Raw genomic sequence first — 21792 nt, forward strand, 5'->3', positions numbered from 1 at the left:
GAATATTATGTTGGGGAAAGGAACGTGAAACAAAAGGGGAAAGAAAGGTGAGAGTAGATTTCAAAGGATTTTAATGACCTAGTAGAGGAACTTGTATTTCTTGTGAGAGACAACAGGAAGCCACTGAGATAAGTTATAACTTATATAGTTCTATAGATGAGTTATAACTAATATAGTATATATAAATATATATATATATAAATATAAATATAGTATAACTTATCCTTTCCTTATAACACCTGGAACAGGGGAGTGACAGGGTCAGAGCTGGCCAAAAGACCAATTGCTTGGTGTGGCATTTCTTTGCCTGGCAGATGAATTGGAGAAAAATGGGACTGGAGGCAGGGAGACCCTATGGGAGACGGTTACTGGAAGCCAGTTGAGAGATGAAGAGTTCTTTCAATGTATGATCTAAAAAAACCAAACTCTTACCTTTCATCTTGGAATCAATACTGTGTATTGGTTCCAAGGCAGAAGAGTGGTAAGGACTAGTTGAATGGGGGTTAAGTGACTTGCAAAGGGTCACCCAGCTAGGAAGTGAGGCCAGATTTGAACCTAGGACCTCCCGTCTCTAAGCCTGGCTTTCAATCCACTGAACCACCCAGCTGCCCTCTAATGTATGATTAAAAAAAAAGATTTTTGGCATTTTCTTAAGTGTGATTTTTTATTGTTATAAAGACCAATTGCTTTCTTTGGGAATACATATTCATTTTTATAATAGAAGTGATTAGGAAAATTATTTGACTTACATAAATTCACTGTATGCCTAACATTTAAAAATTGTGCCTTCTTCGCAGAGTGAATGTCATCTATACATGGAAATGTAGTTTACCATCTACACCTCTCCAACTTAAAGAAGGGATTCCCCAGACAAGACTACCAGGTTCACCAAGTATCATAGTTTATGAGCTGCACTGATGTGTTTATCTTTTTTAGTCATTCAGTGTATGTAATTAGTTGGAAGCAAGGGTATGTTTAATGAAATAGCAAAATGAGTAACAAACATGAAGCCTTAGTCTTCGTAGAGTCCTAGCCCTTTCTTTCACTGTTTGTAAAATTCTTTTCTCAAATGTCTTTCATAGAACAACTAAAATGCAATGAAACCTAAAGATCATTGTCTATCATATATATCTTCAATGTTCATCATCACTTCTTCATGATCTCTGAGTCCAGGTGGGATAGATCCATAAACAGGTCAAGCTCTATATTTTGAGTCTGGGGTGATGCCTATCCTTTATCTGTTCTTATTTTCTGATGTTTGTTCCCTGAGCATCGGCTTTTGCTTTTCCAGAAACTTCATTTTGAGGAATGGTCCAGACAAGTTATGCTTCACTTTCCCCATGCTATGTATGCGCAGCAGATTTCTTCCTTTTATATTGAATGCATACACTTCTGCAGAACTGCTTCTCCAGCATGCTGGCATTGGGACTTCAAGAACCTCAGCTTTCAGATTTCATCTACCCCAAAAGCAGGGATTTTAAATTTATACATTTTTTTTTGTGCTATGGACTCCTTTGGCAATTTGCTGAAGCTCATGGACTTTTTTCTCAGAATTATATTTTAAAATATATTAGATAAAATAACAAAGAAAACCAGTTATGTTGAAATATAATTCTCAAAAATACATTAAAAAAAGTTTATGGACCACAGATTAGGAATTGCTGATTTGTTAAAGCTGGTCCTCCAGCGCCGTCTTTGAGTTTAATAATTTTTCCCCCTATATAACTTGTTTGTCAGTGCTTCAAGACTAGTTGTAGAGGCACCTCAAAATAAAAATGGCACTTCCTTAAATAGACCTGAGTATTCTCCTGAGATGTTCCTCAGCCTGGGGTAATGAAATTTCTACCCTGGGAGATGCAGAGGCCTGAAACCATCTAACATTTGCTCTGTTAGATAGAGGCACTTTCTTCTTGTTTCAGTTCTCATGATTTATTATTGGCATTTCTGACTTTGATTAAGCTACTTCTTGCCTGTGTTACCCTGGGCAAGTTCCTTAACCCCCATTGCTTAGCCTTTACCAATCCTCTTTGGAACCAATCCACAGTACTGAGTCTAAGGCAGAAGAGTTAAAAAAAAAGAAATTAGAGTCTCATCTCCAGGAATAGGACTGTTGACCGGTTTCCAGATCTACTTCAGAACTTCCTTCCTACCAGGGAATGCAGAATGGGTTATTTGTTGAGATAAGTTACTGAAGGAAGACAGGGCTTTGACTGTCTTATATTGTTTCCTGCAGGAGTTCTTAACCTGGGATCCACAGATTTGCTTTAAAAAAAATTCGATAACTGTTATCATTTTTTCCGATGTTAGCAGAATGTAAGATCCCAAGGAAAAAATAGGGATATGGAGTATATCATGGGCCAAAAATAGAATTTGAGAAATCATCTAATCTATCTTCTTGGAATGCATTAATAAGTCTGATTCTTCTAGTGTGGAAGTTATTTTCCAATGATTTCTCTTTTATTTCTCAATTATCTTTCTTATCTCATTTTGCTCTTTCTGATCAGGGGCCCAGTTCTAAGCTCATATTCTATTCATTATAAATAATTGGCATTTAATAAATATAAACAACAGAGTTGTCTTTTTTATTTTTTCAGTTACTTGCCTCAGTGACTAAATCAAATATGGGTCACAGTACTCACTTTTTTTCCAGATTCTTTCCTTAATATTGTATACTAAATTTCAAAGGGCCTGAGAATAATAAGGGATTCTGGAGATAAAATACATTTATCTCCTCTTACCAGAAAAGGGATTTCTCCTTTATGTTTTTAGTCTCAGTTTTACTGTATCTATTGGAATGCTGGGTTATTTTTCATTTTTATTGGGAAGGAAACAAGCATTTATTGAGTGCCTAGTTGTGACAGGCACTTTTCTTAGTATTTAAAAATATCATCTCATTTTATCCTTACATTGCCATTTTTGCAAATGAAGAAGTTGAAGCAAGCAGAGGCTAAGGGACTTGTCCAGGGCTTTATAGCTAATAAGAATCTGAAGGTAGATTTGAATTCAGGTCTTTCTGATTACAGACTCAGTACTCTCTCCACTGTTCTCTCAACAGACACTTATTAACTACTATGTGTTAGTAAGAGCTATAATTAGGACAGGGTGACTGAGGATTTGCTCCAGGGCTCTGAAATTTAGATTACCCTAAGAGCAACATAGTCTATTGCTCCTATACTGTTGAAGTACTGAGTTTAGCATCCAATTAATAAGGTTAATTAGTTAAAAAAGTTCACTACTCTCTAGTAGCTCCATCTATTTTTCCCATTTTTTTCTAAGCAGCCATAGTCTGAATGGATTTTTCCCCATTCCATCCTTGTTCTACCCCTCCACTTCCTACTTCTTAAATCAGCCACCTCCCCAGCAAAACTTCATAATAGTCCATGTCTCCTTAATATTCTGAGTGCTTTCCTGGTGACTCTGACTTTCGAAGGTTCTTGTGTTATTGAGATCTTTACCCACCCTCACCTTAATTTATTTTAGAAGGTTGATTTTAGGGCATATTTCATTCTACTTGCCCTGGGTAGTTTTATGAAATTTGTCCTGTGCATCAAATTTCCTTGTTATGGATCTGTGAGCCATGTATTTCAGTACCTTGGATAGATACCTAAGATACTAGTTGCCATTTGAGCCTTTGATGGGAGATTGAGGGATAGAGGGTAGGGAGAGATTCTCAAAATTTCCTTTGATGGTTTTGAAATTTTAACTATAGAAGCTGATAAATGACACCCATATCATAGATCTAATGTACACTATTTAGTCCAACCTCTTTTCTTTTATAGATGAGAAAGCTGAGGGTTAGAGAAAACAACTTGCCCAAGGCCTAATCTTTCATTTGATAAATTTTGAAAAGTAAAATTCTTGGCAGCTGGGTAGCTCAGTGGATTGAGAGCCAGGCCTAGAGATGGGAGATCCTAGGTTCAAATCTGGCCTCAGCCACTTCCTAGCTGTGTGACCTTGGGCAAGTCACTTGACCCCCCTTGCCTACCCTTACCGCTCTTCTGCCTTGGAGCCAATACACAGTATTGACTCCAAGATGGAAGGTAAGGGTTTAAAAAAAAAGTAAAATTCTCTAATCAAAAGTAAAAATAAAAACAAAACTTTAGGAAGGTTTTGAGAGCAAGGAAGGAAAATAAGGCTGTTAAGAAAGAAAATTCTCTCATATATAGGTAAAATTCTTATTTCTTTGCTTAAAAAGTAAGTTTGCAGTTGAGACAATATGTATCTTTTATAAGGATAAAACATAATTTTTAATTTTTCTCAGATTAGACTTTCTATACAAATTAAGTGGTGAACCTTGATATATCATAATTTTCTACTTAGCTCCCTAGGGCTTCATATTGGGAATTATCTCAGATTTTGAGATTGCTAAAGCCTGGATTAAATCATAGTAGTTGTAGCATCCTAGAGTGAGCTGCCCATGTAGAGTTTTACTTCTGAATGCATTTGTGCAACAAAGATTCAATGGCTTAGATTAGATGACCTCTTAGGCTCATTTCATTACTTAGTCTAATTTTAGAAGAGAGCAAAAATTTTTCCCTATTAAAGGTGAAATATGACATTTAAGAATTCAGATAGTTCTGCTATCAATGGAAGTGGGCAATAAATTGGATGGTGGAGAAAACTAGACCAATAGACACTTATCTGGGCCTTTGTTATTCATTTTAGTCCATTTTGGTATTTGTATACTGGTGTGTGAAAAGATGACCTTTCACATGGTGGCCATCTTTTCCACATATATCAGTATCCAAATACACGTGCTGGCATGGCAAAATCTGAACGCCAGCAATGGCTTGGTTTCTCACTCTGGGGTTAATTCTATTTCAGTCAACCCCTGCTGTATTTGGAGGCCCACTAAAGATTGAAGCATCATCAAAATGACTGGTATCTTTGTTCTTGGGAGTAATTAATGGGTTGGAGAATTGTGTCTTCAAAATATACCAAACGCCAGAATTAACTTAGGCATCCTCAATATTTCTTGCCAAGTAACTAGATGCTTTCAGTCTGGAGTATAATAGCAACTTCTGAATATTTTGAAGAAAACACAAGGAGACAGTACCTGATTGTAAAAGTCGGAAAAGAAGTGATGGATGAACAATTATCATGTATATCATAGAAAATTATCTTGTTCCAGTATAGGTTAGCCTAGATAACTTTTATAGCTTCCTTTCAACTATGAAATTCTTTGATTCTGGATACAGACTGCTACTATTTGTAGTAGGTCACTGGCATGAATCTGCTCATTGCAGATCAATTGTATCTGGGAAATAAAAAGTCCCCATTTAAAAAAAATCCCCAAATAAAAACCATCCTTTTCTTAAGATCCTCTAGCAGCTTTCTCCCTCTTCCAAGTTTAAACAATAGGTGGGAAAACTAGGTAGTTAGTAATAAGAATCTCAGAAAAATAAACATCTCAGTGTCAACAAATGTCAGGAAGATGAATATTTGTCCTTTAAGACAAGTAACCACCAGTGACTAGAGAAATTGTGCCATGTTTATGTTTTTCCAAAAACCAGAGAACAATTGTGCACATACCAAACACAGGTTGATCTTTCTGTTAAAGGAAGAAGTGAAATTGCTATAAGAGTACACTTTTACTCCCTAATTTTTAGGGAGAGTGAAGAATTTCTTGGAAGAATGGAAGAAATGCTTGAGGAGAAAAACAAGAAAGAAGGATCAAGGGAACCAGTAGGATATTTAAGTGTGTGTCAGGAGGTTAAAGAAAATGATGCAGAAAAATAAAGGAAGTATATGGAACCATTGCAACTATGTAGTAGGGCTCAGATTCTTTTGCTAGTGTTAAATGAGAGGGAGACCCTGTATTATTAATGTAGACGGATGACTAGAATTTTGTATAAACTGATCCGACAGAGTAATGCCTTCTTGGACGGAGAGCAAAGAGGGCTGCGCTCTCTGTCCTAGGCCAGTACAATCTGGTGAAAGGGATAAACACAGTAAATTGTGATAGGGATAAAGAAACACCTTAGGAGATGGTATAAATTGTTGCTTAGGGATTTTTCTTAACCTAGTCTCTCCAAGGTGTTCTCCCCTGAAACAGAAAGCTGACCTGAGAGATCAAGATGGGCGACTAGGAGGTTTTGTTCAACCCAGTCTAGTAAGACTCTCTCTCCCGGATAAGAACCACCCCAACAATCTTTTCCCTTCTCCCACTATATAATAGATCTGACTGCTGCTTTCCTATAGTTTATGATTATTTATTTGAATGAAGGATAACAAAGATGAGGTCAGGAAAGAAGGTTATTAGGTTTTCCTAACTAATGACACAGATGAATGACAAGGCCTTCAACCTTGGCTAAAGCCAAGGCCAGCCTGGAAATCTTCTCTGTCTGATGTTCTTTTCTATACTGACTAATCCTAGGTTAAATACAAAAAGAAGTAAGTCTCTAGTTAATAGCTGGCATTGATAAGAGGCCAGGCTTCAAGACCAATCCAGCCTATCCTCAGGTTAAACCCTTAAGGTAAACTCAGAAATTCCATCAAGGTCCACACAGATCTTCTTTATCAGTGAAGCAGGAACAATTTGCAGAGTTTCAGTAGATTTCAGGATAAGGTAGGAATCTCACAGGAATGTGTTTATTTCCAGTCCTGGAATAGGATCTCAGAGCTGGCTCTCTCCTCAGAGTCCCAGAGCATTCCTCCCTGAGAGTCTGTTGAACTCCCAGAAGCCCCTCTACCAAGATTCCAAATGGCCTCTGCCCTGGGTTCTCTGTTCCACCACATTCCATTGTATGTCCTTGCAAAATTACCTTTCCTCACTAGATATTATTGTCAAGGTCTATGATGAGAAAGAAGCTAACTGTTCTTTTTAGAATGGATTCGCAAATGCCAACAAGGAAAGAAAAAAGAATATCAAGTATTCATTAAAGAAGGAAGAGGTGCATTGTAGCTGATAACTTCCTTTTAATGGTGCTCTTTGCCAATTTGACACAAACAATTAGGGTGTAGTTTATTTCAGTAGGACATGTATTTAGGATTGTAATGGAGAACCTTCTGAGATTTGTCCAACTATATAGTCACTAATCAGTTTTGCTCATTTATTGGGCAATAAACAATGTTAGAAGAAATGCTTTCTAGGGATGTTGGCATTCTAGGCAGGAGAGTGAAGAACCTAGGAGGGCAGGTGGACTTTTCATTACTGATGCCAGTTGAAGAAAAGGGTTTTAGTATAGAAAGGATTTTGGAAACATCACTTAAATGGTTTGTTTTGTTTCCAAAATCCTCACTTAAATGGTTTCCAAAATCCTTTCTATTCTAAAACCCTTTCCTTCAGCTTGCATCAGTAATAAAAAGTCCACCTACCCTCCTAGGATGTCAGAGAATGATATTTTGATTTCTAGACTGGGCTTAAGATTTAAAACTGATAGACTTCTGGTAGCTCTGTGACTTTGGGCAACTAACTTAATCTCCTTAGGACTCAGTTTTCTCATCTGTAAAATGAGGGAACCAAACCACATGGTATTTAAGGTTCTTTCTAGTTCTGACATTCTATTATTCAGCAACTACTTCCTTTAACATTCATTTAAGGAATGGAAGAATATATTTGCAGGGGAATTTGCAGATCTTACCAAGAAAGTTTTTACTAAAGATGGAAAGGGAAGGAAATTCCAGAATGTTCAAGTTTGAAGGGACCTCAGTGACAATTTAGTTCGAATTATATCTGAACAAGAATTTCTTTTGTAACCCAACTGATATGTAGTTATCCAACATTTACCTGAGTACCTCCAGGGAGGAAGAATCTATCACCTCTTAAGGTTTACATGGCTATAATAGTTGAGTAGTTTATATACCTAACCCCTATTCAACTATCAGGTGAACATTTCTCACAAATGCTAAGCCATATAATATAGTGAGTGATAGCTACAATATAGAAAGAAAGTTAGCTGTAGAGGTAAATCAAAGAAGACACTATCTAGGAAGAGAAGCAATAATAACAATAAATATTGAATGACTGAGTCAGGATCCAAAAAGTCAAGTAGAGTCAAGAAATATTTATTAAGCTTCTTTCATTTGTCAGACACTCTACTAAGCAAAAAACAGTCCCTACTCTCAAAGAGCTCATACTCTGATGGAAGAAACAATATTTAAAGAACTTTGTACAGACAAGCTATATACAAGACAAGTTGCAGGCAATATCAGAGGGAAGGCACTAAGATTAAAGGAGATTGGGAAAGATTTCTTGCAGAAGGTAAGTCTGAGATTTGAAGAAAGCCAGAGATGCTAGGAAGAAAAGTTGAGAAAGGAGGGAGTTCTGGGCTTGAAGAATAACTAGTGAAAATTCTTTCATTTGGGAGATGGTGTGTCTTAGTTGAGGAATAGTTGGAGACTAGTGTTACTGTATCGCAAAGTATGAAGAAGGGTGTATAGGGTCTTCAGGGAGGATTAGTATCTCTTGTATGAGGGCTTGCCAAGCCCTTTTCAGGGAAACTTTCCTCCTTTGGTGTCCACCTGCTACCCAGTTCCACCTGTGGCTCCAAGAAGTTGTAGCATGCACAGTGGTCACACTCTGTTAAACAATTCTGGAAGATGGACTAATCCAGTTGAAGATAACCAACAGGTCTGAAACCCATCAATGACTTAGGGAGGTGTCTGCCCCAGGCATTTGAAGACATTGTTCCAGTGGAAGGGGAAAATGAGAATAATTTGTTCCAGGGGCCATAAAGTTAGTAGAAGCAGGCACTGTGGAATGCTTAGAGCTTGGTATGTTGAAGAAGCTAAGGTCATCTACTGCATCTTGGGCCATTATCAGTTATTTTGACTTTTACCCTTGCCTCTGGACTTTGATGACTCTGGCAGAGAGAGTGAGGCTGATAACCTTGTACAACTCTGCCTCTCTCAAATCTAGTTCAAGCACAAGTCAAGAACTCATCCCATGATGCCACTAGTCCTCTTCTGAAGAATGAATAGCAACAGAAGGGAATATGGGTAAGATAAAAAGGGGCCAAGTTATAAAGGGATTTAAAAGTCAAACAGAATTTTTCATTTGACCTATGAGCTAAACAGGGAGTTACTAAATGTATTGAGTAAGGAGGTGAGATGGTCAGATCTGTGCTTTAGGAAGATCAACTTGATACTTGAGTAGAGGATGGACTTGAATAGGAAGAGACCAGAAGCATGGAGACCAATCAATGAGATAATGCAGTAGTTCAGTCTAAGATTTTGAGAAGCTAAGAACATAGGACCAAATTTAACATGATGAAATACAAGAGTTATGAATTTTAAGTCCTACCTTTGTGTTAAAAAAAATCCACTTCATGAAATCTATATGGGGGAACTGCGAAAGACCTCAGGGTTTTAGTGGACTTTAAATTCAATGGTACTGCTAGATGTATTCAAAACTGATTGAATGATCCACTACAAAGAACAATAATTAATTGATTTATGGACCCAGAAAGAAGTTTGTAGTAGAGTCCTCAAAATATGTGTCTATTCTTAGTCTTATTCAAGTTGACATTTTGATCAATTGCTTAGATAAAGATATAGATGGCACACTTAAATTTAGAGTTATCACAAAGCAAGGAGGTATAATAAATAACGCCATCTCTCAGAGATATAATCCCCAAAGATCTTAATGTGATAGAATGTTGAGCTGAATATAACAAAATGAAATTTTGTAGGAATAAATGTAAATTCCTTCAGGTGGCTTAAAAAATCAATGGCATTGATTGGGGGAGGGACAATTAGGCAACAATTAATATGAAAAGCCCGTTTTAATGATTTTTAACCTCATCATGTCTTAATAGTGTGATAGGCTAGCCAAAAAAGCTAGCCTGATCAGGCTTCATTAATTGAAGTCTAATTCCCTAAAATGATGGAGGCAAACCATTTTTCTTTAATTTATTCCAGTTTAGAGTAGCAAAGTCAGATGAGGACACCATATTTTAGGGAAGAGAATGATAAACACAAATTTAGGATGGTGAGAGGAGTAGAAATAATGGTGTATATATATCAGTTAAAACAATGAGAGATTTTTATTATGGTAAAAATTGTAGAGAAGACATTATAAATATCTTCTAGTATCTGAAAGGCTGTTATGTGAAAGATATATTTTTTTCAGAGAGCAAAACTAGGAGTAATGGGAAGAATTTGCAAAGAGGAAAACTTCAACTGTGTATAAGGACAAATTTTCTAATATTTAGAAGTATGAAAACACAGAACAAGTTGTCACTGAATGTATTCTGTGTGAAGGATGGATGAACCCTTATTGTGAATGTAATATAGAAGATGCCTGTTCAGCTAGAGATTATAAAAAAATAACTCTGATGTTGCTTTCCACTCTTTCTTTGATTCTATGTAACAACCGAAGGGCTCTCTCAAGAAAGAGGAATTATTCTGCTCTATTAGGCAAAAAACATGTATCCTTTAGCCAAAGTTTGTGTCACCCCCAGGGTTTTGTATGGAATAGGCTTTTAATGGAGACTTGCTACCTTTGAATTTAATTGGTTTGACCTAAAATGGCAGAACTAGGACTAAAATGTGGTAGTTATGGAGACAGATTTTGGCTTGATAAAAGGAAAAACTTCCTAAGAATCAGAACTGTGAAATTGGCTGCTTTGGGAAGTAGTGAGTAAGAGAGAGGGAGAGCCATTGTTTTAGGTCTTCAGGAAGAGGTTGAGTGACTGTCTGGGATATTTTGACTGAGATTCATGTTTTGGATGGCTTTTTCCAACTCTGTTTCTCTACAATTATATGGAATTGCTTTTTTGTTTAGTAAAAATATAAATAGAAATGAGTCTTTCTGGGAGAATTGGAATTTTTTTAACCCTTATCTTCTGTCTTAGAATCAATATTGTGTATTGGTTCCAAGGCAAAAGAATGGTAAAATCTAGGCAATGGGGGTTAAATGACTTGCCCAGGGTCACATAGTTAGAAAGTGTCTGAGGTCACATGTCAACCCACAGCCTATTGTCTATAAGCCTGGCTCTTAATCCACTGAGCAATCTAGCTGCCCTCTATAAAGAATTTTAAATGTTAAACCCAGGAGTTTATATTTGATCATGTAGATAATAGGGAGTCACTGGAGGCCTTTGAGCAGGGGAGTGAGATGGTCAGATTTTTGCTATAGAAAAATCACCTTGCAACTTTGAATCTGGAAGACCATTTAGAAGGTTATTGCAGCAGATCAGATGGAAGGTAATGACTAGGCTAAGGGTTGGCTTTATGAACAGAGAGAAATAGACATCTAAGAGAATTCTGAAGGGAGAAACTATAAGATTTGGCAATGGATAGGTAAGGTGAATGAATCAAAGGTGACATCAAGGATTATTTTATAAGAAGTCTTTCCTGATCCTCCTTAATGCTAATGTGTTACTTCTACTGATTATTTTCAGTCTATCCTGTATTTGGTTGTTTTCACATAGTTGTTTGCATGTTGTCTCTCCTGTTAGACTGTGAGATCCTTTAAGGCCAGGGACTTTCTTTTATCTTTTTTTGTATTTGTCCCATTTAGCATAATATCTGGCACAAAGTAATAAATAATAATGAATTAGTAAATGTTTATTGATTGACAGGTGACTGTGAACAAGATGGTACCCTGAAAGGAAGGGCATAATACAAGTAAGAGAATAATTAGAAATGAAGAAGGGATTTTGAATTCAGAATTTCCTTTCATGGGTCTTAATTCTGCTTTCTATAGTAATATAATTCCTCTTTCATATTTGGAGTCAGAGGATCCAAGTTCACTTATTAACTATAAGATTTTGGGCAAGTCATTTAACCTTTTTAGGCCTTAGTTTACTCATTAAAAAAAGAACAGATTTTAAACTACATGGCCTCTAATTTTCCTTCTAATTCTAAATCTATAATCCTATATTCTAATGTTTTTCGCTAATAGATCTAGCTTAGGGTCATTTGAAAATTTTATAAATATACCTTCTAGATCTTTATTCAAATCATAGATTAAAAATGTTGAAAAGGACAGATCTAGACTACATCATATGAAATACCAAGAGAGGTTTGCTTCCAGGGTGCACCTTTATTCATTTCTATTTTGATGATGGATGTTCAGTCATTGATCATCCTTAAGTATATTAATGTCCAGCCCACAGGTCTCCATTTTATTGAAAAAGGTTTCAGATCATAGATCATAGATCATTAATCATGCATAAATTTAAGTGGTATAAATCAGTCCAAATATTAAAATGTAAATGAAGTGAAACATTTTAAGAGAGATTTTAGTAGGTTTTAAAGCTTGAAGCATAACATAAAAAAAGTAAGATTGTAGCAAATGGTTCCATCACTTCCTTGAAAACAGAGGAGAAGAAATGGAAGCAGTATCAGATTTTTTATTCTTGATCTCAAAGAGCATTGCAGTTGGTGATTGCTGCCATCAAATTAAAAGACGCTTCCTCCTTGGAAGGAAAACTATGGCAATTTTAGATAGCATACTAAAAAGCAGAGATCACCTTGCTGATAAAGGTCCATATAATCAAAGCTATAGTTTTTAAGTAGCAATGTAAGAATTGGACTAACTATAAGGAAAGCTGAGTGCTACAGAATCAATGCTTCCAAATTGTGGTACTGAAGAAGACCTTTGAGAATTCGTTGGATAGCAAGGAGATCAAATCTGTCAACACTTAAAGAAATTCAGACTACTGAAGGTCAAATATGGATGCTGAAGCTCAAATAATTTGACCATGTAATGAGAAGACAGGATTCATTGGAAAAGAACCTGATATTGGGAAAGATTGAAGGCAAAAAGAAAAGGAGATAGAAGAGAATGCCAGGGATAGATAGTGTCATGGTGGCAATGAACATGAACTTGGACAAACTTTGGGAGATAGTGGAGGACATAAGGACCTGGTTTGCTATGGTCTATGGGGCTCTGAAGAATTGGACATGACCAAATGACTGAACAACAGAAATAATATGTAGATGTTTTAGTTAGGAATGATAAACACTGGACCAATGATTTTAATGATTAGGGAATTTCTGAATGAAGAAATTCTCTCCCTCTATCAATGCAGTCTAGAACCTTCTCTATAACTAATAGTCTTAGAGGATTTCCAGGAGCATTAAGAGGTTAATTAAGTTTCATAGCATCTCACAGCGAGCATGTGTCAGAAGTCAAATTTGAACCCAGGGTTTTTTTTTTTTACTCAAAGGCGAGGTAGTTCTCTATTTACTATGCTTCACTTAAAGTTGCATAATAAATTGTATGAGAATTTAATGACTTTAAATAAATCTCTGCTTTATAAATATGTAAAAAGAAGTCTATTTCTATAAAAACTAAAAAAGAAAATCCCCTGAATAACTTAGAATTCAAATCCCAGAACTTTCAGAATGAGAAGAATGATTAAGCTTGATAATCAGATCTTTGAGCCAGTCTGTACTTAACCTGAGGGTCTGGTTCAACAGACACAGCTAAGGCACATTCAAATGCCAGATAACTCCTCACATTCACCATAGAGTATAATCATATTTAAATTAATGTCAGTTAAATTAACAGTGAAGAAATCTCTTCTTCTTTGGCTCTAATTAGGAGATGGGGCAAGGAGACAAAGGGGAGCTAATGAAAGTTTTGCTGAAAAAAAGACTTAGCCTGTGACTTTCTTATATATGCTCCCTTAACTTCTGAGTTTATTAAAGTTTAGGGTAAAAGTTATTTCTCTAAAAGTGATCATGGTTCAGATTCCACAGGTTTACCCCAGGTATGGTAGAAGTTTTCTACTGTAAAAGCACTTGCTTTAAACAAGTCGATCTTATTCACGATATTGAAGTTCACATTGATGGCAATGGCCAGTTGCATCTTGGTTGGCAAGTGTTCCAGGAATTCTGACTCATCTTTAAAAAGGCAAAAAAACAAAAACAAAGAAAACAAAAATGAAAAAAAGTTGTAAACATATTTACCAAAATCAGAAAATTCATAACAGAATAAACAAGAATTGACCAAAAAAGTGAGTGGAAGGAAACAGAGCAATGAAAATTAGTGTTTTACTTTTTGACATTATAATCAATCAATTCTACAGAAACAATATATGATAAAAGGAAAGAATTAAGACAAAAGCATTTGTTAAGTGCTTACTATGTGCCAGTAGGGAAAAGTTGGGATGGAAGTCAAGACACTCATCTTCCAGATTGGACTATGCTAGTGAGTTTAACTACAAAATAGTGATAATGATAATTTTTTTCAGCATCAGAGAAATGATAAATCAGAGCCTACATATGAAAATGCTTCTGAACTATTAGGAAGAAAACTGTAATAGAAGGTGTTACTAATTATTATCATTACTGTTAACATGATTATTTTCACAAAAAGGTGACTTTTTCATACTTTTTTTCTATACGAGTGCAAATAAGATACAAAATATTTAGGCAAATAAAATGTATGATAAATGACATAGCTTAATTGTAGTTGTTAACACTGCATGAATTTATGCAAGTTGCTAATTTTGAAATTCCAGATATTTTATTGAGAATTATAGAATAAGAAAAATTGTAATGCTATGGACTAATCATTGATTCTAAGTCTGAATTTTTAAAAATGGAAATAGTGCAATAATTCATTATTTTGCCTCAGGGGCTAGGAGTCATGATAGATGGGGAGAGTGTTATTAAGAGAGAATCTTGATTTTTTCGTTGAATACTTCTTCACTTTACCTATTTACATATTATATATTTATATACTAAATATTATATATTTACCTATTATGATAGCTCTAGGAGCTTCTATAAGAAATGTTTTTTTCCCCATTCTCCATGGAGTTGATGGCAGGAGAGATAGCCAAAAAAGACAGGAGGGGAAACAGAGTGTGGTAGCTTCTATCACTAGTGAGAAACAGTCTTCCTGACTCCAGCCCCAACACTCTATCCACTGAGCTAACTGGCTGCCCTACAGGAGTCATTTAGTGAAATTGTTACTATCCATTTCACAGGTGACAGATCTTAGATTAAAAGAGGTTTTTAGTGATTTTTCCAAAGACAAATAGATGATATAAGGCAGAGATCAACCTCATCCTCTGGTCTACATATTCCAAGTCTAATGCTTGTATCACTACTTTTCAGGGCAGATGTTAGATATACTTACCCAATATTCTTTGAGAGTCCCAAGTATATTCGTACCAAGTCCGAACACGGTTCTGTATTATTTTGGGTATAGAATACATATTCATATAAGTGATGGCATTATCCATGCAGGCACGGAAATGGTTCTTATTGGCAGTAGCTGATCCAATAACATCTCTCATCTAAAAAGATAAATTTCATAATTTTTGATGTTTTTCATAGATTTTTACAAAAGTTGCCAGAAGTTAAACATCCCAAAAAGTAAAGTTGTATGAAATGAATATTTTGATTTGATAACATTCTAACTTCTTACTGATTTGGGGATCATTCCTGTTGGAAAATGCCACAGATGGGGGAGCTAGGTGGCTCAGTGGATATAGAGCCAGGCTAGAGATGAGAAGTCCTGGGTTCGTATCTGACCTCTGATACTTCCTAGCTGAGTGACCCTGGGTAAATCACTTAACCCCAACTGCTTAGCCCTTACCACCCCACCCTGTTTTTGAACCAATACACATTATTTATTCTAAGATGGAAGGTAAGGGCATATTTGTTTTTGTTTAAAAAAATTAAAATTCCATAGATTATGTTTAAATGGGGTGTGGGGAAGCAGTGATCAAGCACTTATACAATTTACTAGGTGCTAGCCACTGAGCTCAGTGCTTTACAAATATGATCTCATTTGACGGCAGAATAAAATGGAAGCTTAATAACTGCTGGCAGAATAGTTAGTCAATCCAGAAATCAGGAGTCAAAGTGGAATTATGTGTGTGAATCTTGCAGGTTGACTGTCTAAATAATCTCGATCCATTGGATAACTGACAATTCTCAGTTTCATTTTATACTATTTATACAATCTTAAATAAATATATGTGTATAGCATTGTGTACATCCAAATTTAAAATGTGCTGAGATTACCCATTATCCTTAGTAGCAATGGTAGTAATGAAGGAACAAGTACATTTCAATTCTGATATGCTGATGCTGATAACTGAGATGTAAAAATTCACTCAATTAAAACCTGATCTTTAAGATCTTAAGCCCAGAAACAGACACATAGATTAATTCTTTGTATTCCTCTCCCACTTCCCTCCTAAATCAGGAAACAAATGGTTGACGTTTGCCCATGTATTTAGAATGGGAGTGAGTGGTGGGAATGAATGACCTCTTCATCCAGGAGAGATGAAACTATGTGGAATATTTGTTCCTCTCTCTAGTCTAGAACCTGTGCTACAGAAGATACATAAACGGATTAAAGGTAAATCATATGTATTATTAGTTAGTCCAATGTAGTGTGCTACAGTCAGGTCCCTCCTGATGGGAATCATGAATCCTGTGAAGTGGTCACATGTATTATTGCAAGATTCAAAGTTATAATTATGTAAAATATGGTAATTAATATCAGTTCCATGGAACTATGCAGTGCAAAAGTGTTACCTCTTCACGAGATTCATGATTGAAATGAATCAGGCCCTCGTGGTAGAATGAAAATAGTACTGGCCTTAGAATCAGGAGTGACCGAGGTTCAAAAATCAATTTATATGGCCTAGAGATGGGAGGTCCTAGGTTCAAACCTGGCCTCAGCCACTTCCCAGCTGTGTGACCCTGGGCAAGTCACTTGACCCCCATTGCCCACCCTTACCAATCTTCCACCTATGAGACAATACACCAAAGTACAAGGGTTAAAAAAAATCAATTTATATTTATTCATTGTCTGATTGTGTATAACTCACTACATTTCTTCAGGTATGTTTCATCATCTGTGTAACAGGAACAATTATGTACCTCTATTGGAGGTTTGTTAAAAAGATGAAATAAGATAGCGTATGTAAAGTGCTTAATAAAACACTAGCATTCTTCAAGTAGCCTTGGAACACCCTCTACAGTGCTATTTAAATTAGGATTCACACAAGTTCAAAATGGATATTAATACTCACAATGAGTATTAAAGGTCATGCTATAAAAATAATTAGAAAAGAACGAGCTCAAGTACTCTTCATAGCTTCGACTAGAAGGAAAATTTTAGTCAATAAGGGATAGCAATGAATACAAAAGAAAACAAATGACATTGAAAAGATTTTGCATGAACAAAATGAGTATAATCAGGAGAAGGAAAGTCGTTGATCTGAGGACACTTACTCTGCAGTTAATATCTTTGGTTAGGTAAAATATCCAAATATTAATATCAATGTAAAAGACAAAGAGTTATTATGCAATGGATAAGTGGCCAAGGACAATGAACACACAGATCTCAAAAGAAGAATTGTAGGCTCTTAAGCATATGAGTGATTGCTCCACATGATTACGAAGAGAAATGTAAATCAAAGCAACTCACACCCAGAAAATTGAAAAATACTGACAAAAGATGAGAATAGACTAGCTGAAATCATTGTGAAAGATTGGCATATTAATGTGCTGTTAGTAGAACTGTGAATGGGCCCAACCATTCTGGAAAACAATTTGGAATTGTGATAAGAAAGTGACTAAGTCACTTTGAGCCAGTGATCTCATTGTTGAACATACGCCATAGGGAGGCAGAAACAAAAGTCCTAAACAACTGAAATATTTGTAGTGGTAATTTTTTATATTAGCAAAGAACTAAAAGCAAAGAATATACAAATTATATATAAAAAAGTAGATGTTCACTGACTGGGGAATGGCTGAACTAATTGAGATACAGGAATAATAACATATTGCTATGCTATAAAATGATGAATATAAAAAATATGGAGAAACCTGGGAAGATTTAGATGACCTTGTACTAAGTGGAAAGAGAAATAAACAATAGCATCTATATAGCGTAGCAAGGTTTACAAAGCTTGTACCTGTGTTATCTCAGTTTATCCTCACAATCCTGAAAGATAAGTATTGTTATTATCTCCATTTTAGTGATAAAAGACTGAGAATGAGAGAGCTTAAGTGACTTGCCCAGGGTCACAGTAAATATCTGAGAAAGCATTTGAACTTAAAATCTTTTTGCTACCATGTCCAGCATTCTTAAACACTGAGCCACTTAGCTGCCAATATACACAATTATTAAACCAATGTAAATGCAAATATAAACAAATTAAGCTGAGTATTATTTAATTATAATTATTACACTTTGTCCTGAAGCAGAGATAAGAAAATACATAACTCTCTCTTCATTAAAAAGGTGAGAACTATAGAGTGTGGAACACTGTATATATATTGTTTGACTCAACCAGTGTGTTCATTGGTTTTGAAGAATTCTTTTATTCTTATTTTTTCTATTTTTGTTATAAAGGATGATTCTAGATTAGGGAGAAAAGGATAGCTATATTTAGAAATGAAAGTGATTTAAAAATAAACATCAATGAAAATATGTTAAAAATAAAAATGAATGGAACATATATCTAGCAATTAATTTTTTTTCATTGTACCTGTCCAATTAGGCTGGAGAATACAAACACCCCAGAGAAAAAATTCAAGAGTTGGAAGGTAATCTCAAATGTGTTTTGTGGTTCTGGAAGGCCACCAATAGTAATTAAAGTTCGAACTGCCCAGTAGTAACATCTTAGATACCTGCAAATAGAGAAAATTTACATTTAAGTTTTAAATTTGATGTTGGTCACTAATATTGAAGGACCATGATAACTACTTTATAAATTTTTCTTCCAATTTATCTATAAATATGATATCTTCCACACAGGAGAATATATATATATGTACATATATATATATTTCAAATATATTATTTTATTCTGGTAATGATCCATACACAAACACATATACACGCACACACACACAAATCTCAAAGCTACTATGTATTGTTTTAATACAGAAAACAATGAGGAATGCCATATATACTAGCACATTAAGTGAATGGAAGTAGGGAAAATGTTATTAGAAAACTTAGAAGCAAGCATTTTCTGTAATATGGGATAAGCTAAAATCATTCCCAATAAGATCATGGGCAAAGTAAGTATGCCCATTATCACCACTATTATGATTTTTGTAGGTTTATTTTGTATCCTGAAACTTTGCTAAAGTTGTTAATTATTTCTATTAGGTTTTTTTGGTTGATTCTCTAAGATTCTCCAGGTATACTATCATATCACCTGCAAAGAATGATAACTTTGTTTCTTCATTGTCTATTCTAATATAAGAGCAGAAAAACAAATTGAAGGAATTAGAATAGACAATGAAGAAACAAAGTTATCATTCTTTGCAGGTGATATGATAGTATACCTGGAGAATCTTAGAGAATCAACCAAAAAAAACCTAATAGAAATAATTAACAACTTTAGCAAAGTTTCAGGATACAAAATAAACCTACAAAAATCTTTAGCATTTCTATTTACCACCAACAAAGTCCAATAGCAAGAGATAGAAAAGGAAATTCCATTCTAAACAACTCTAAATGATATAAAATACCTGGGAGTATACCTACCAAAACAAACCTAGCACCTATAAACACAATTATAAAACACATTTCACACAAAGAAAGTCAGACCCAAAGAATCTGAAAAACATTAATTGCTCATGGATAGGTTAAGCCAATATAAAGAAAATGATGATCCTACTCAATTTACCTAGTCAATGCCACACCAATCAAATTACTCAAAAATTATTTCATAGAAATAGAAAAAATAACAAGGTTCATCTAGAAGAACAAAAGGCCAAGACTATCAAGGGAATTAATGAAAAAAAAATATGAAGGCAGGAGACCTGGTTGTAACCAAATCTCAAACTATACTATGAAGTGGTATTCATCAAAACAATCTGGTACTAGCTAAGAATGGTGGAGCAATGGAATGGATTAAGTAATCAACACATAGCAGTTAAAGTCCATAGCAACTTAGTGTTTGATAAACCCAAAGATCTAAGCTTTTGGGGAAAGAAACTCCTGGGAAAACTGGAAATCAATATGACAGAGACTAGGCAAAGACTGACATCTTACACCATTCAACAGGATAAAATAAAGGGTGACACCATAAGTAAATTAGGGTGAATATTGAAAAGTTTACCTGTCAGGCTTATGGATATGGGAAGAATTCATGACAAAACAAGTCAAAAAGGACATAATGAAAAATGAAATAGGTAATTTTCATTACATTAAAGTTTTTGTATAAATAAACCCAAAGCAACCAAGATTAGAAGGGAGACAACAAATTTTTTTGAAAAAAATTTTATAGAATATATCTCTGACAAAAGACTCATCTCTCAGATATATAGAGAACTGAGGCAAATTTATAAAAATACAAAGCTTTCCCCAACTGAAAAATGGTCCAAGGATATGAACAGGCAGTTCTCAGAAATTAAAACTGCCCTTAGTCATATGAAAAATTGCAGCAAATGACTATTGATAAGAGAAATGCAAATGAACAATTTTGAGATATTACCTCACATCTATCAGAAATAAGACCTTTGCCAGAGAAACACCTCCCCCCCACTTTTCTCTTTTCCTTCTAATTTTTGATGCATTGATTTTGTTTGCTCAAAATCCTTTTAATTTCATATAATTAAAATGATCTGGTTTACTTTCTGGGATCTCTGTTAGGAGGGGAAGGCACTGGTCATAAGGAGGACCAGGACAGGCTTCTTGCAGAAGACAGAATTTTTTTAAACTCTTACTTTCTGTCTTGGATTCAATATTGTGTATTCTAAGGCAGAAGGGCAGTAAGGGCTAGGCAATGGGCATCAAGAGACTTGCCCAGGGTCACACAGCCAGGAAGTGTCTGAGGCCAGATTTGACCAGAGGACCTCCTGTCTTTAGGTCTGGCTTTCATCCACTGAGCCATCCAGTGCTGTCCCCTAGAAGATAGAATTTCAACTGGGATTTGAAGGAATCCAGGGAAACCGGGAGGCAGAGAATGGAGAGCATTTTAGGCATGGGGGGACTGGAGGAGGGAGATGGAGTGTCTTATGTGAGGAACAGCAAGGAGGTCCAGGTATTACTGGATTGTCTGGAATGTGGGCGTGAGTAAGGCATAAGAAAACTTTGAAGGTAGAAGAGGACCAGGCTATAAAGGACTTACATTGTCAGGAGACTTTAGATTTGGTCCTGGAGGCAAATAGGGAGCTACTGGATTTGATTCCATGGGGGTGAACATGATGAGATTTGCGCTTTCATGTCGTTCAGTCTTTTAGTCATGTCTGACTGCTTGTGACCCCATGTGGAATTTTCTTGGTAAAGATACTGGAGTCGTTTGTCATTTCCTTCTCCAGCCCATTTTACAGATGAGGAAACTGAGGCAAATAATGTTAAGTGACTTGCCCAGGATCTCACAATTAGTAAGAGAGGCCAGATTTGAACTCAGGAAGACAATTCTTGACTCCAGGCCTGGCACTCTATCTACTGTGCCACCTGGCTGGCCTCTTTCACTTGCACTTTACAAAGCTCAAATTCAGTCCAATACTCTAGCCAGCCAAACTCTTTTTGAATCCTGACTTGGCCATCCAGTGTGTTTATTATCTCGCCCAGCTCTGAGTCATCAGAAAATTTGGTAAACGTGTCTACTGTGATTTTAACCAAATCACTGATAAAACGTGAAGTGTTTCAAGGTCAAGCTTTTTTTTTCTTTTTTTCCCCCCTCCTGGTGTTATACCACGGATTTGATTAACCAGTGCTTTGCTGCTTGTATTAGAAAAGTATGGGAAGTTTTAGGGTCCCATTTACTGCAGCGTGGGCTTCAGGTTTTTAATCTGTCACGCTCTTCTGGGAGGCCTAGGATTCTGCAGTTGTCCCTGAACATCCTGTCTTCAAGAACAACTACTTTGTTTTTTTCAGAATTCATTTTTCTAAAATCATCTTTT

General features: G+C 35.6%; 1 protein-coding gene across 1 annotated transcript in view; it reads right to left on the reverse strand.

The window, feature by feature from the left end:
• CNGB3 (cyclic nucleotide gated channel subunit beta 3) overlaps window positions 1-21792 on the reverse strand; it is a 171208-nt gene that overhangs the window by 46179 nt on the left and 103237 nt on the right. Inside the window, exons 11-13 of the mRNA XM_044683791.1 lie at window positions 18417-18558; window positions 15041-15200; window positions 13700-13797 (exon numbers count right to left, since the gene is read on the reverse strand). Coding sequence (XP_044539726.1) covers window positions 13700-13797; window positions 15041-15200; window positions 18417-18558 — 400 coding nt within the window. The remainder of the gene's footprint in view (window positions 1-13699; window positions 13798-15040; window positions 15201-18416; window positions 18559-21792) is intronic.

Source organism: Gracilinanus agilis, chromosome 1, assembly GCF_016433145.1.
Source record: "Gracilinanus agilis isolate LMUSP501 chromosome 1, AgileGrace, whole genome shotgun sequence".
Taxonomy (NCBI): domain Eukaryota; kingdom Metazoa; phylum Chordata; class Mammalia; order Didelphimorphia; family Didelphidae; genus Gracilinanus; species Gracilinanus agilis.